Source organism: Mytilus galloprovincialis, chromosome 3 (genome assembly GCF_965363235.1).
Source record: "Mytilus galloprovincialis chromosome 3, xbMytGall1.hap1.1, whole genome shotgun sequence".
In the NCBI taxonomy this organism is placed as follows: Eukaryota; Metazoa; Mollusca; class Bivalvia; order Mytilida; family Mytilidae; genus Mytilus; species Mytilus galloprovincialis.
In genome coordinates, this window is record NC_134840.1 from 100342531 (window position 1) to 100357088 (window position 14558).

The 14558-nt window shown below is 32.0% G+C and overlaps 1 protein-coding gene across 1 annotated transcript in view; it reads left to right on the forward strand.

The window, feature by feature from the left end:
• Positions 1-6124: 6124 nt before the first annotated feature.
• The window catches only part of LOC143069527 (uncharacterized), a 52450-nt gene continuing 44016 nt past the window's right edge, over positions 6125-14558 (forward strand). Inside the window, exons 1-2 of the mRNA XM_076244206.1 lie at positions 6125-6370; positions 12700-13095. Coding sequence (XP_076100321.1) covers positions 6352-6370; positions 12700-13095 — 415 coding nt within the window. The 5' untranslated portion in view covers positions 6125-6351. The remainder of the gene's footprint in view (positions 6371-12699; positions 13096-14558) is intronic.

Below are 14558 nucleotides of genomic sequence, written 5' to 3' on the forward strand. Positions count from 1 at the left end.
TATATTTTTGTCAAAGGGAATACTTTGTCAAAATTTTAAGAAAATTAAAAGAGCCAAATTAATTTTAGTTGAGGTGTTGGGCACCACCTTAACAAAATAAACTGATCAGTAACAATCCTTTTACAATAAATTTTGATAACATCTATAATCATTCAAGAGAACTACAAAATCATTATACGGTTTAGGAAAAAACTATTTTTGTCTATCTTTATTTTTTTCAAATCTGATAACAGGAGTTGTGCATGAACAATTATTGTTGAAGAGGCTTATTTTCCAAATGCTAACCTAGTTATCATCAAATTTTGATAAAAACACATTAAAAATGCTAATCATAATGAAAAATGTTCCTATCTCTGAATAAAGTGAATCTAATGAAAAAAAATATTTAAAGAAAAATATTGTCTTGCTTTTTTAAACAACTATGAACTAATTAAATATGTTATCCACGGTTTGGCTAATTTCTGTCAGTTAAAGGCCAAAATTTGACAAAAGTACACTTATATAGATGGTGACACTTTTATGGTCTATTAATTAAATCTTTTTTTTTGTGAACATCATATTTTTGAAAGTGCTAGACTGGCATGATACATGTACATATTCTTGGTATACATTTGCAAAGAGTATTTCCGTCAACCCAGGCCTTTGAGATAAAGTTAATAATTGCAGAGACTTGAATGAATTAAACCTTTTTAAACCTGTTGATGAAAAATTAATTTAAAGAAAAATATAAGAATGTTTTTGAAAATAGATTTAAGAATAAAAACTTTGATAAAAACTGTATATACTCAAATGTGTCACTAAAGTAGAGAGTTAGTGGTCACAATTTAGAAATAGAAAATAGTGGACAATATATAATTCCTAGAAAGGATAGAATATGTAAACTGTGCCACTTGCTTGACAATGAAGAACACTCCTTCCTTAATGGTAAAATTAAAAAAATAACCTGAGATAATCTTTTTGAAAATTGTTTACCTTCTCATAATAAGGTCTCTTAAGAACAAAAAATGAAAGAAATGCTAAACCTCAATATATGAACATGTTTAAAATATTGGCTCCTTTATAAAATAGTCATAAATTAGAACTGAGGGCTGAAACCTAAAAAAACATTCCATGTGTTAATTTCCTATAGAATTGTTATTTCTTTGCATTATAATGGGTTTTTTGTCACAAACAATATGTTTATATGAAAATAAAAAGATTATGAAATTTTGTTGTAATGAATATTTCGGATATATTTATTCAATAGAGAAATAATGAATTGCCTAAATTTTATTTAGGATAAGTCATAAAAACATTTTTTAACTTTGTTAAACAGTGTTGAATGCAGATCAGTCTACAATGCTCTAATTATAAACCATTTTGAATTACGAAAATTAATTTGAGTAACACCTTTTCAATAGAAAAAGGCAGGCATTGGGAAAGTTTGCATTATATTAGAAGATGATACTCATTTATTCTACTTACCATTAAGTACATGTAAAAAATAACTTTTAAAATTGATTTAAAACTATTTAAAAGGTATATTGTCAAACAAATAGTCATGAGTCAATTAAAAAAATATAAAGCTATTTGTTCAAATAGTTTTATTATTTCATTTTGTTTTTGAATTTTCTTGACATAGTACTCTCAGATCTGTTCATTGTGTCTTTATGTGTCGGGATGTATAAGTATCCGGCCACGTCAACTTGTATGTTTGTCCATCTGATGAGTTGAGCCTTTTTCAACTGATTTTTATAGTTCGTTCTTATGTTGTACTGTTATACCACTGTCCCAGATTAGGGGAGGGTTGGGATCCCGCTAATATGTTTAACCCCGCCACATTATTTATGTATGTGCCTGTCCCAAGTCAGAAGCCTGTAATTCAGTGGTTGTCGTTTGTTTATATGTTACATATTTGTTTTTCGTTCATTTGTTTTATATAAATAAGTCCGTTAGTTTTCTCGTTTGAATTGTTTTACATTGTCTTATCGGGGCCTATTATAGCTGACTATGCGGTATGGGCTTTGCTCATTGTTGAAGGCCGTATGGTGACGTATAGTTGTTAATGTCTGTATCATTTTGATCTTTTGTGGATAGTTGTCTCATTGGCAATCATACCATTTCTTCTTTTTTTTTTATATATAATCACAGTTATTAAGTTTGACAAACACATATATGTATATTTTACCTGATACACATGACCTGTATGTTATATCATTTTAACACTTCAATGCACCCAAGATTTCCCTTTATCCTTGACTAGTTTATGATAAATACCTTGTGTATTGATTAAGCAACAGGGAGTATAATGATGGACATAAAGGGCCACCATGGTGGACAAAATGTTTAGGGCCACCATAAATAAGATAATGTCATAGGTAGTACTGTAAGAAGTAATTGCCCTTTAAAGACAAGTTTACACAACTTGCTCATCGTTTGCTAACATTTGAAAATCTTCTCCTCTGAAACTACTAGGCCTAATACTTTTAAACTTTAATTGAATGTTCCTTAGGGTATGTAGTTTATAAATTGTATCCGAAGTTTTGATCCATTAACAAACAAGGCCGCCATGGCTAAAAATAGAACATAAGGGTCAAATGCAGTTTTTGGCTTTTATCCCAAAAAATATAGCAGTTAGAGCAAAAGTGACATGGAGTTAAAGTGATGAATAAATCAAGATCTATCTGCTACGAAATTTTAAGAGCAATTGGAACACCCATTATAGGGTTACTGTCCGAAATAGTTTATTTTATGAAATTTTGCTTTTTTTGGTTATCTTAAATATTATAATAGAGAGAAAGAGCATATGGCAAAAATGTTCAGCAAAAAATCTTACGACTAAAATTGATCGTAAGTTATACTGAAATGTGTATGACGTACGAGTTTTTTTACTCTTAAGATTTTTTGTGAAAAGAGCCGCAGCTACATTTTAAAGTAGGATCTACATATATAAGTCAAATGATAGAAATAGTCAATTGACTCCTTAAGGAGTTATTGCCCTTGAAACGTTTTTTTTTTTACATTTTTTCGTGCAAGTTTGTTACTTTTTCAAAAATCTTCTTCTCTGAAACTACTGGGCCAAATACTTCCAAAAGGGCCACCATGGTGGACAAAATGTTTAGGGCCACCATGAATAAGATAATGTCACAGGTAGTACTGTAAGAAGTAATTGCCCTTTAAAGACAAGTTTACACAACTTGTTCATCGTTTGCTAACATTTGAAAATCTTCTCCTCTGAAACTACTAGGCCTAATACTTTTAAACTTTAATTGAATGTTCCTTAGGGTATGTAGTTAAATAAATTGTATCCGAATTGTATCCGAAGTTTTGATCCATCAATAAACATGGCCGCCATGGCTAAAAATAGAACATAAGGGAAAAAAACAGTTTTTGGCTTATATCACAAAAACTGCAGCAGAAAGAGCAAAAGTGAAGGGGAGTTAATATGATAAATGGACCATGATTTATCTGTTATGAAATTGTTAGACAAGATCGATAACTCTTTGTTGGGTAACTGTTGGAAATAATTTATTTTTATGAAATTTTACTGTTTTAGGTTGTTTTCTTTAATATTATAATAGATAGAGAGAAAGTATAAATGGCAATCATTGTTCAGCTAATTAAGATCTACAAATAAGTTAACATGATCCTGAAGGAGTTATTGCCCTTAAAACATTTTTTTTAACATTTTTTGTGAAAGTCTAATTACTTTTTCAAAAATCTTCTTCTCTGCAACTTCCTGGTCAAATACTTAAATACTTTAATGGAATGTTCTTTAGGGTATCTTATTCATAGATTGTATTCGGAGATTTGATCTGTTCAAAAACATGGCGGCAGTTTATAAAAATAGAACATAGGGGTCAAATAAAGTTTCTGGCATTTTACTTATTTGTAGATCTTACTTTGCTGAACAATTATTGCCATTTATACTTTCTCTCTAACTATAATAATATTAAAGAAAATAGCCTAAAACAGTACACTCGCATTAGCCTCTTGTTTTAATAAAAGAGGGACGAAAGATACCAAAGGGACAGTCAAACTCATAAATCTAAAACAAACTGACAACGCCATGGCTAAAAATGAAAATGACAAACAGAAAAACAATAGTAAACATGACACACCATAGAAAACTAAAGAATAAACAACACGAACCCCACCAAAAACTAGGGGTGATCACAGGTGCTCCGGAAGGGTAAGCAGATCCTGCTCCACATGTGGCACCCGTCGTGTTGCTTATGTGATTACAAAATTTTAATCCGGTAAATAGTCTAATTCGGTAAGTCACATTCATGAAAGGGAAGGGAATTGTAGTTACGACGTAAGAAACATATCCGATATCATTTGTGAAACGGTTATTCCATAACGGTCAACCAACTCGTGATGGCGTCCGTAAAATTTACGAAGGGATGATTTCAACTTCACCATTTGGAACTCTTGGTTTAATAGCTTCCTTGTGAGCAGTAACCCTCTATCAAGAAAATCATGATAGGAAATGCAAGCACGGGAATATCGTATCAATTGGGAGATATATACCCCGTATGCAGGTGCTGCTGGAAAGTTGCTACTTAGAAATGGAAAGTTCACAATTGGAAAGCTGAAATCATCTCTTTTGTCGTAAAGTTTTGTTTTCAACCCACCCTTATTGTCAATTTCTAGATGTAAGTCAAGATATGAAGCCGACTTAACTGTATCTTTAGTATCCTTTATCTCTAGTTCGATGGGATAGATGCGTTCCACATAGTCACCAAATTTTGAATTGTTTAGTGAAAGAACATCATCTATATAGCAGAAAGTAGAGTTAAAGGATATCGCTAACTTCTTATCTTTCTTCCTAAGAAGTTCCTGCATGAAGTCAGCCTCATAATAATAAAGAAACAAGTCGGCAAGTAGAGGGGCACAGTTTGTTCCCATTGGAATGCCGACAGTCTGTTGAAAAACACGTCCTCCGAACGTAGCATCTTGATAATATCAGTTTCAGAGAATTGTTTGTTTGAATCAGAGTGATTCTTTACAAAGTAGGATGTATCCCTCCCTAAGACAAGATCTACGTTGGCCATTCTTTTTTATGAAACAAAGTAATACCAACTCTTTCAATTTGTCTTTTAGTTTGGAATGTGGAATGTGGAATACTTGTGTAAAGAGAAGAAAAGTCAAATGTTTTAATACTGTTACAAGATGAAAGAGAGTTAGATTGTATGTACTCTAAAAGATCTTTGGAATTTTTAAGTATCCACATCTGATTCACGCCACCTCTAGAATAGGCAGTTTCACAATAACTTTGAAGCCCGTCTTTGATTGCTGATAAAATAGATGTTAATAATTTAGAAAGAGGTTTCGTGGAGCACTTGGGAGACCCAGCAATAAACCGTTGTTTGTAAGGACACTTATGTAGTTTAGGTATCCATTAATAAAGTATGATGTTTCGCTTCATAAAACAAGATATTTGTATTGAGTTGGCAATCTGTTTTTATGAAATAAAGCGGGACCAATTCTTCTAGGTTTTAGAGTTAGTACGAGTAATTCCTGTGTAAAGAATGTCGAATGTTTCAATATTGCATAACTAAAGGACCCATGATTGCATGTACTCCCAACATATCTGTTGAATTGTTTAGGGACTTTCCGTTTTGAATTTTCCTCGGAGTTCAGTATTTTTGTGATTTTACTTTTTAATATACACATCTTATATCTCAACATCCCGTGAGTAAGTAGCTTCTCAATGACTCTGAAGCATTTTTTATTGCTGATGAAGTAGACGCTAAATAAATTAAAAAGCGTTTTTTTTTTTTTTTTTTTTTTTTTTTGGAAAAGGGTTGGGGCGGGGGCATGTGGTAGACAAAATATAAAAAATCTAACCAACATGGTTGGTATAGGACATTTATGTTATTTTATGTGTTCAGTAAGGAAAGAAAAATTCAGCTCTTCATCTTTGGGAGAAATTCAAATTTTGAAACTCATAAATAATTTCATTATTTTTGCATAATAAAAAAACGCTTTTCATATCTTTCCTATGGAGATCTGATTTGTCTGTCAATGAACTGGTTTAAAAAAAATATGGAGAAATTTTACATACCAAAACCAAAGAAGCCGGTTGGTACCTATTTATTTATGAAATAACATTTTTGTTTGCATATTTTTACAGATAGACTGCAACTTTTGAAAAGAATTAGCAGTGCATATGAATTTAAGACAATTCTATCAAAGGGAACTTATGCTTCATATGAGAACCGGGTATATTTAGCAGGATCTGTTAAAACAGGCAAGAGCACTCTAGCAAGTGTCTTAATAGGTGAAAAAGTTCCAACCGATTGGAAGTCTACAGATGGCCTTATTATACATTTTGGAAAAAATGGGATTGATTTGACGGAAAGGAAAATGATTCCATTAAAAAAAGGTAAAGTTATATTTTACATTTTGTTGGTTTACCATAATATTTTCTTTAAGGAATCGATTAACTAAGGAACACATTTGGTCCAGCAGTACTGTTTGATGAAAATGTAAACCTCATGTTTGGCAACTGATTTTCAAATATAACAATGTAAATTAAGAATTTTAAATTGTTTTAAGATTCATACTCATTTCTGGTTTAAGACCACTCCTGAAAGATACCAGGCTTAATGTTAGATACATTAGACACACGTTCATATTCAAACTCACAAGTCGACAACAAATTCACAATGCCATTTCAAATAACCGAAAAACGACGAAAGGACAAACATAAGTATCCAAAACCCAACATGAAAACTAAATGCAACACGAAACTCACAAAAAACCGAGATTATCCCAGTTGCTGCGGAAAGGTAGGCAGATCTTGCTCCACATACGACTACCGTCGTGTTACTCCTATAAACTACGTTAACAGTTTAAAACGAAGAATTTTCATAATGAGTAACAACTGGCGCGATGCACATTTATTAGCTTGAAGTTGGCCTTAGATGGATTTGGCCATGATTTAGAGGTCCTCTCTTCCTCAGACACACTATTGTAAAATGTATTTAGAAATTCACCCAGCTTTTGATCTGTTGTGAACTTTGTCTGTGCAGTCGAATGAGCTGTGTTGGTTATAACGGCGTTTTTAGTTTCTTATTTTCTTATGCTTATAGATAGCTCGTTGTACCGAACTAATAAATTCGGTTGTTGCTGCCTTACTTCGCCATTTGTATGAGGCATATAATGTCAAGAATTGCATATTATGAATTGACTTTAATATAGTACGCCCAATTATACGTCAGTCTTTCGTTATATTAGAGCGTTCTTAAAATTTACAAAACAAACGTAAGACCTGTTGGAGGGACTTTTTTAAATTTGAATTCTTTTCTAAAATATGACATATTAATGTAATCTCATCTCGATCAAGGTTTCGCCTAAGTGTTTGCATATCAAGGACCATTGCATTGCAGACAACTACACAAGTTTGTTTTTTTTAAATCACAGTATTATTTAACAGTACCAAGGCAATTTTAATAGAGTAGAAATTTGGTCTAACAGTCAAAAAGTTGTGAATTTGCTTACATAAAAACATTGAATTCAGTGTTTCACAGTAGGTTGAACGTTACAAGTAAATCGAGACACCGAAAAACTCAAGGTAGTATTGAATACAACTACATGTTTAATTATGAAGTCCAATCATTGATCAATTCCAGTTTAAGCTGCTTTCTTGTACATTTGATTATCGTTGCGCATATAAAAGTAGGTGCTTGTTTTTTTAAGTAATGAATGTTACAATAGGCAGAAGGGATTGTCAAAGGATGAGGTATACCAGGGTTATTATTGTAATAAAAGATATTTGTCAAGGCCTTTCTCAAATGCATATTTAAAAATATAAAGCAAAAGACACTCTTAATCAAAATAAAGTTAATGTCATGGCTCTTATCTTAATCGCTATTGTAAAACTCAAAAAGAGTTTTCTTTGCAGTTGTTACTGTTGCATTTAATGCAACAACATATTAACCTTAATGCCAAATGTCTTCCATATTTGGTTTTCCTTTCATTGTTGTAGTCATTATCAGACCGCGGATTTTCTTTTTGAATTTTTTCTTAATAGGAGATTCGAATACTAACACGTATAATTCATATTTGTAGGTTCGGTGGTATGCGTTTTCATAGTGAAAGTTCATATGATGAGCTGTTATTGTTTGAATTGTTACTATTTGGTCTATGGATAGTTGTGTATTATAAGCACACATGCCACCTCTCTTTTTTAGTCCCCTTCAGACAAGGTCGAAGGAGACTGTATGTTTGCACTCTCTCTATAGTAAAGATCAAGTTTGAATTTTGTTCCGGTCTGATTATTTTGTGCAGAGTTATGATCCTTGAACTTAGAAAATTCACTCAGATATTCAGTTTTCCACATTTTTGTACGTCAGATGAAGATGTTGTTTTGATAATTGGTATATAGTTTTATTATGTTATATTATAGTTCGTTTCTGTGTGTTACAATTTAACGTTGTGTTTCCGTTGTGTCGGTTTTTTTTTTTCTCTTACTTTTGAGTGTGAATTCACATTACTATAAGACGTGTCACGGTACTTATCTATCCCAAATCCATGTGTTTGGTTTTGATGTTATATTTGTTATTCTCATATGATTTTGTCTAATGCTTAGTCCGTTTCTGTGTGTGTTACATTTTAATGTTGTGTCGTTGTTCTCCTCTTATATTTAATGCGTTTCCCTCAGTTTTAGTTTGTTACCCCGATTTTGATTTTTGTCCATTGATTTATGAGTTTTGAACAACGGTATACTTCTGTTGCCTTTATTTATGATGAAAAGTTACAGATCAAGTTCGAGTTTTGTTCTGGTCTGATTATTTGTACAGAGTTAGTAAATTCCCTGAAATAATCAGTTTTCCATACTTTTTTATCCTGCTTGAAGATATTTACGTGATATTTTGTATATACTAGTAGTTTACACCATGACAAGTTATAGATCAAGTTAGCATTTGGATCCAGAACAATGAAATTTAAAACCGTCAGGGGACTATGTATTGTCATGCAATACTCTCAGAATGCAACCATTTCTATTGTAAATTGTAAGATTAAGTTTTAAAAAACGGTCGTACAGTGTTGTGTCAATTAATTTATATTGACAATGAATAAAAATAGAAATGTTACAAATTATTATTTTTTTAATTCACTTGATATGTTTACAATCTAAAAATACAAAGCAAGAGAAAGGATTTATTTTTATAATTCATAGAATAATATTACACAGTTATTATTTGAATTGATCGTCATGATTGTAATAGTCGATCTATATGAAATCTGCCAAATAGTTTTAATCTTTTTACCAATAGCTTTCATTGCTGTTATATTTATATATCCCGACATTTTAATTTATGTTACTTTCTAATCTGTGTGGGTCCGGTGGTTCATTTTGTGTAGAGTTGTTGTCTCTTTATTCCGTTTGTGGTTTTAATTTATGTATTTTGGGAACATTTCAAATATGTCTTATTTGTCAATATAGTTATTTTAATTTTTTTTAAATTTAAATTATGTAAAAGTTTAGATAGAAAATCTACTTTTTTCGATTTATATGATTTTAAGATTAAAGCAACTATATGCACATGACTATTTTGTTTATACACAGTTTAGAAGAAAAACCGACAGGATGAGAAAATACGAATTTCCATTTTGATATTCTTGTCTTGGTTAGAAAATACATAAAATAACAACATTACACTCAATCCCAATTTAATATTCTTGAACGTGTCTATAAATAAAACAAATCTATTTTATTCATTTTTTTCTTAAAATGGCCTGTACCGAGTCAGAAATGTGGCAGTTGTTATCAAATAGCTCGTTTCTATGTATGTTGACGTTTGTTTTTGTTTCACTTCGGTGTTTTTATTGTTCCTTTGTTTTCTTCTTAAACATGTTTAAGTTTTAGTGTTTACCTCGGTTTTAGTTTATAACTTGGATTTGTTTTTTATCATCGATTTAGGACTTTTGACGGCGGTATACTACTGTTGGCTTCAATTATTTTTAAAGAATTTACCTGTTATAATAAAAACATCACAAGAAATATGTCCCTTTTTGTGACGTTGAATCATTCATGTGACTCACTGCGCAGTTTATATTTCATTTGTGGTGGTGTCCTGGTGTGCTGTCGTCAATTAATGGGAGGTGTCCGGTGTTATTCTGCGGTTTAATTTTTTATGTATTTCTCTGTGCTGAGTGTTCTTGCATTTGTTTGTACTATATTCCTGTCACGTGATCTTGTCATTTTAGCGTTTTTTTTACATTGCCATATAAGTTTGAGGTTGGGATAGCCATAAAACCAGGTTTTTATACGACCGCAAAAAAATTTTGGGGTCATATAATGCTATAATGTCGTCGTCTGCGTCGTCGTCGTCCGAAGACATTTGGTTTCTAGACATTAACTTTAGTTTAAGTGTATGGATCTCTGAGAAATTTTACCAAAAGGCTCAATACCACAAAAGAAAGGTTGTGATGGTCCCAACCGTTTTGGAATTAGGGGCCCAAAACAATATTTTTTCTAGTTTCAGGACAATAACTTGTGTATAAGTATTTAAATCTAAAATTGTATCAAGAGGTTACATTTTAATGTTTTGTTTCTGTTGTGTCGTTGTTCTCCTTTTATATTTGATGTTTTTCCCTCAGTTTTAGTTTGTAACCCGGATTTGTTTGTTTTTTTCTCAATCGATTTATGAGTTTCGAACAGCGGTACACTACTGTTGCCTTTATTCAATAGCACAAGTAAAAGGTTGGGATTCATTTTGGGGGTAATTGCCCAAACCGTTCTGAAATTAGGAGCCAAAGAGGGTCTAAAATAAGCATTTTTTTAGTTTGTAGACAATAACGTGTGTTAAAGTGTATTGATGTCTCTTAAATTCTACAACATTTTACAAAAAGAAAATTGTTTGGGGGGTGGGCGGTAATTTTTTTCCTCAAGATTTAAGAAATTCAAAAGACAATTTCTTCAAATATAATTTTTTTGGTAAAAAGAGGGGGCCAATTTTTTTCCCAAAGATTTAAGAAATTGTCAATTTTCCGAAGAAAAATTTGGGGTAACAATTTATTTTGGCATATTTTTGTATATAGTCTTAAAACATATTTACTAAGTATTGCGTAACACAAAAGCAACAAGTCTTCAATTGAATATAAATTCAAATCATATAACCAATTTCAAGTTCTTTGACTGTATTTATTCTGTCGCAGAAACCTATTATGTGTCAAATATTTAATTACAATCAAAATTCAGACCTGAACAACAATGTATCAAACTTGAAAATTGTGTCCATTTTTGCCCCAACTGTTCAGGGTTGGATCTCTGCGGTTTTATCCAGCTGCGCTCGGCGAAATATTATATTTTTCTTAAAATGTTATGTACCAAGTCGGGAATATCACAGTTGTTATCTTTAGTCCGTTTATATGTATGTTGGTGTTTGCTTTTATTTTAGTGCAGTGTTTCCGATGTTCCGTTGTTTTCTTCTTATAGGTGATGTGTTTTCCTCGTTTTTAGTTTGTTACCCGGAATTGTTTTTGCTTAATCGAAATTATGACTATTAAACAGCGGTATATAAATAAACTCATCAGAGATACCAGGACTAGATTTTGTATATACGCCAGACGCGCGTTTCGTTTACAAAATACTCATCAGTGACGCTCGAATCCAAAAATGTTAAAAAGGCCAAATAAAGTACGAAGTTGAATAGCATTGAGGACCAAAATTCCTAAAAGTTATGCCAAATACAGCTAATGTAATCTATGCCTGAGGTAGAAAAGCCTTAGTTTTATTTACTACTGTTGCCTTAATTTGGTTTGGTGACTCAATTAAATTATACTAAGTGGAAGTGGTACACTTAGGAGGTTGAACCGCAGTAAGCATAGTCAAAGGATTGGTTTAGAAAAACAATAAATTATAAATATAAAAGGCGTGTTAAAACATCTATCTAGTAGACATTTGTTTTGCCACAGAAAATAAATTGTATCAGATGAATTATCTGCGACTTATATATGCTGTGGGATTTAAAAGGAAAATATAGACAACCGTCAAACAGCAGTCAAAAAAAAAGACCCAGAAAAGATTTCTATTGTACATCACAAACCCCAACATTGACCTTACTTTAGGTACTTGAAGATCGAGTTTATTACCAGATACTGCTTTGGCAGTGGATATCTTTATGTAGTTCCTTTTGAATTAACAATACAAATCTTAAACAAGTCTTGTAAGTCTAGGTGGCAAATGACTTTTTATTATTTCAAAACCTAGTTTTAGAATGGCAGAATGTTATGTAATAACAGCCATATGTTATTTGTTTTAAATTCAACGATTCAGGTTTATAAAATTTCATCAAAAGGCTTAAAATTTGTCAGATCAACTTTTTGTCTGTAAACATGAAAATCATCAATGAAGCTTAATCACAACATTTGAAAACAAAAATGTTAATATAGGTAAAGTGCATCTAAACCCAAATCTCCAAAAATAGGCCAAAATACAATGGGCTACCTGTACCTTGGGACAAGCAGTCTTTGCTATTTCTACCCCGTGGTATTTAACATTTTATGAACAGTAAATTTACAGAAAATCACTCCATCAATTATATTTAACGAGAGCACGAATCTGCTGTTTACTCTGCTGATGATTCTGGTGAAACATCCGCTAGCCGTGGCATCGACCCAGTGGTTGTAAAAAGCATCACAGATACCTGAAGCATGATTGGTATTTCGTATTAATTTAATAAATCACTAACTGTTTAATTTTAGGTAGTGCAGGTCATGATGTGTTCGCCAAACTTTTTCGTGGAAATTTTCAACTTGAAGAACAGATTCAACCAGAGGCTTCGTTTAGCAGTAATTCATCCTATGTTGAAACAGAAGAAAGTGGCACTGCAGTCGTTCAGACAGGAAAGATAACAAAATCAGAAAAGTTGGAATTAGAATTTTCAATCCAGGAAGATATGCGCCAAGAAATATTAGAAGGAAATTACAAGATGGCTATTGCACCCTCTGACCTTGTTGATTTTGGAGGTCAAAAATCGTATGATATGACACATCAATTATTTATTCAATGCAAAGGAACCTTTGTGTTGATGTTTGATGGCAGATATGGTTTATACGATGCCCTGGTAGAATACAAACCGAAAAAGATAACAACTATGTGTATGTATAACTAAATTTGAATAACTTTTTTTTTCACTTGAGCATAATGGTGTTTGTCCTACGATTTCTCTAAATACTCGATATTAAGGAAGTTTGTTGCTCAGTTTCAAAATAAATATCTTTCCATAAAACAAGTATATATTGATAGGGGATTAATTGAGGAATAAAAAAAGCCAAAAAAATATAGGGGTCAATGTGCTTGTTTTCGAGATATAAGTCATTGAAATTTTGGCGGGAAAATGTTCTCTCTTGATTTTTCATAGCTTTATCATTGAACAGTTAAAGTTCTCAAAAACTATTAAAAAATAAATAAGATTTTATAAGACTTTTACAAATGGCTTATAATTAATTATACATGTAAAATATTTATAAAAAGAAAAAATGGGGGTTAATGGGAATTCAAATGGATAAAACCAGAAAATTACGAAAATCTGACAAAAATTCCTAAACTTGACAAGCAAACATCCTGAAACGAATTTTATTTAAACGGCTGTCAATCCGTCAGTTCATCGGTATTGTATTATATATCTGTCCGCTTGTCATTACAAAGTTACGGAAATTTGACACTTAGATTTTTCTTAAATCGGGCACTTACTTCGGTAATACTGATTTCCAGTTTGTCGTACCAGAGTTACGGAACCTTAATTGTGACTTTTCAGGCATTTTTTCAGAAATTGCGCACTTACTCTAATAATCCTGGATTGTTTTCCTCTAAACTTTTAATTTGTTCGGAGCGATTATTGAAAGAAGCTCTCTTTTCATTTTTGATATTTTCCGGTTTTTCGCTCAATTTTATTGGACTTAACTTGGGAGATTTGAGTATATATCTTACACATAATTGTTGGAATTGGTGCACATAACAACCTGTTCGATTAAAGAAAAGAATAGTATTCTCATGCATGTTTTTCTACGGCTATTGATTAAATGCCTTTAAAATATCCCATTATGTTCTTGCAACTATTTCAATATGCACAACAAGGGAGTATCATGCGTTCATTGTGCAGCTATTAGTGAGTCCCTAACAGGCAAATCAGTTTACCATACATTTGTTTCGTCATGCTTGACGATATTGATTTGATACTAAGTATGTAGTTTAAACCATGACAATTTACAGATCAGGTTCGAATTCTGTTTGGTGCGGATTGTTTTGTGAAAAGTTATGGTCCTCTGACTCATTTTTGATATTTGTTATATAGTTTAATTATAACAAGGTGTAACTCCAGATATCATTTTTTTCCAGTACAATGGATTTTAATCCGGTAGTGGACTATGTATTGCCATGCAATACCCTCAGAATATTTGTTTTTATACGACCGCAAACATTTTTTTGCGTCGTATAATGCTATGATGTCGTCGACGTCATCGTCGTTGTCAGCGTCGGGGTCGTCGGAAGACACATTTACTTTCCGCACAATTACTTTAGTTTCAGTGAATGGATCTCTGGGGGTAATGGTACCAACAGT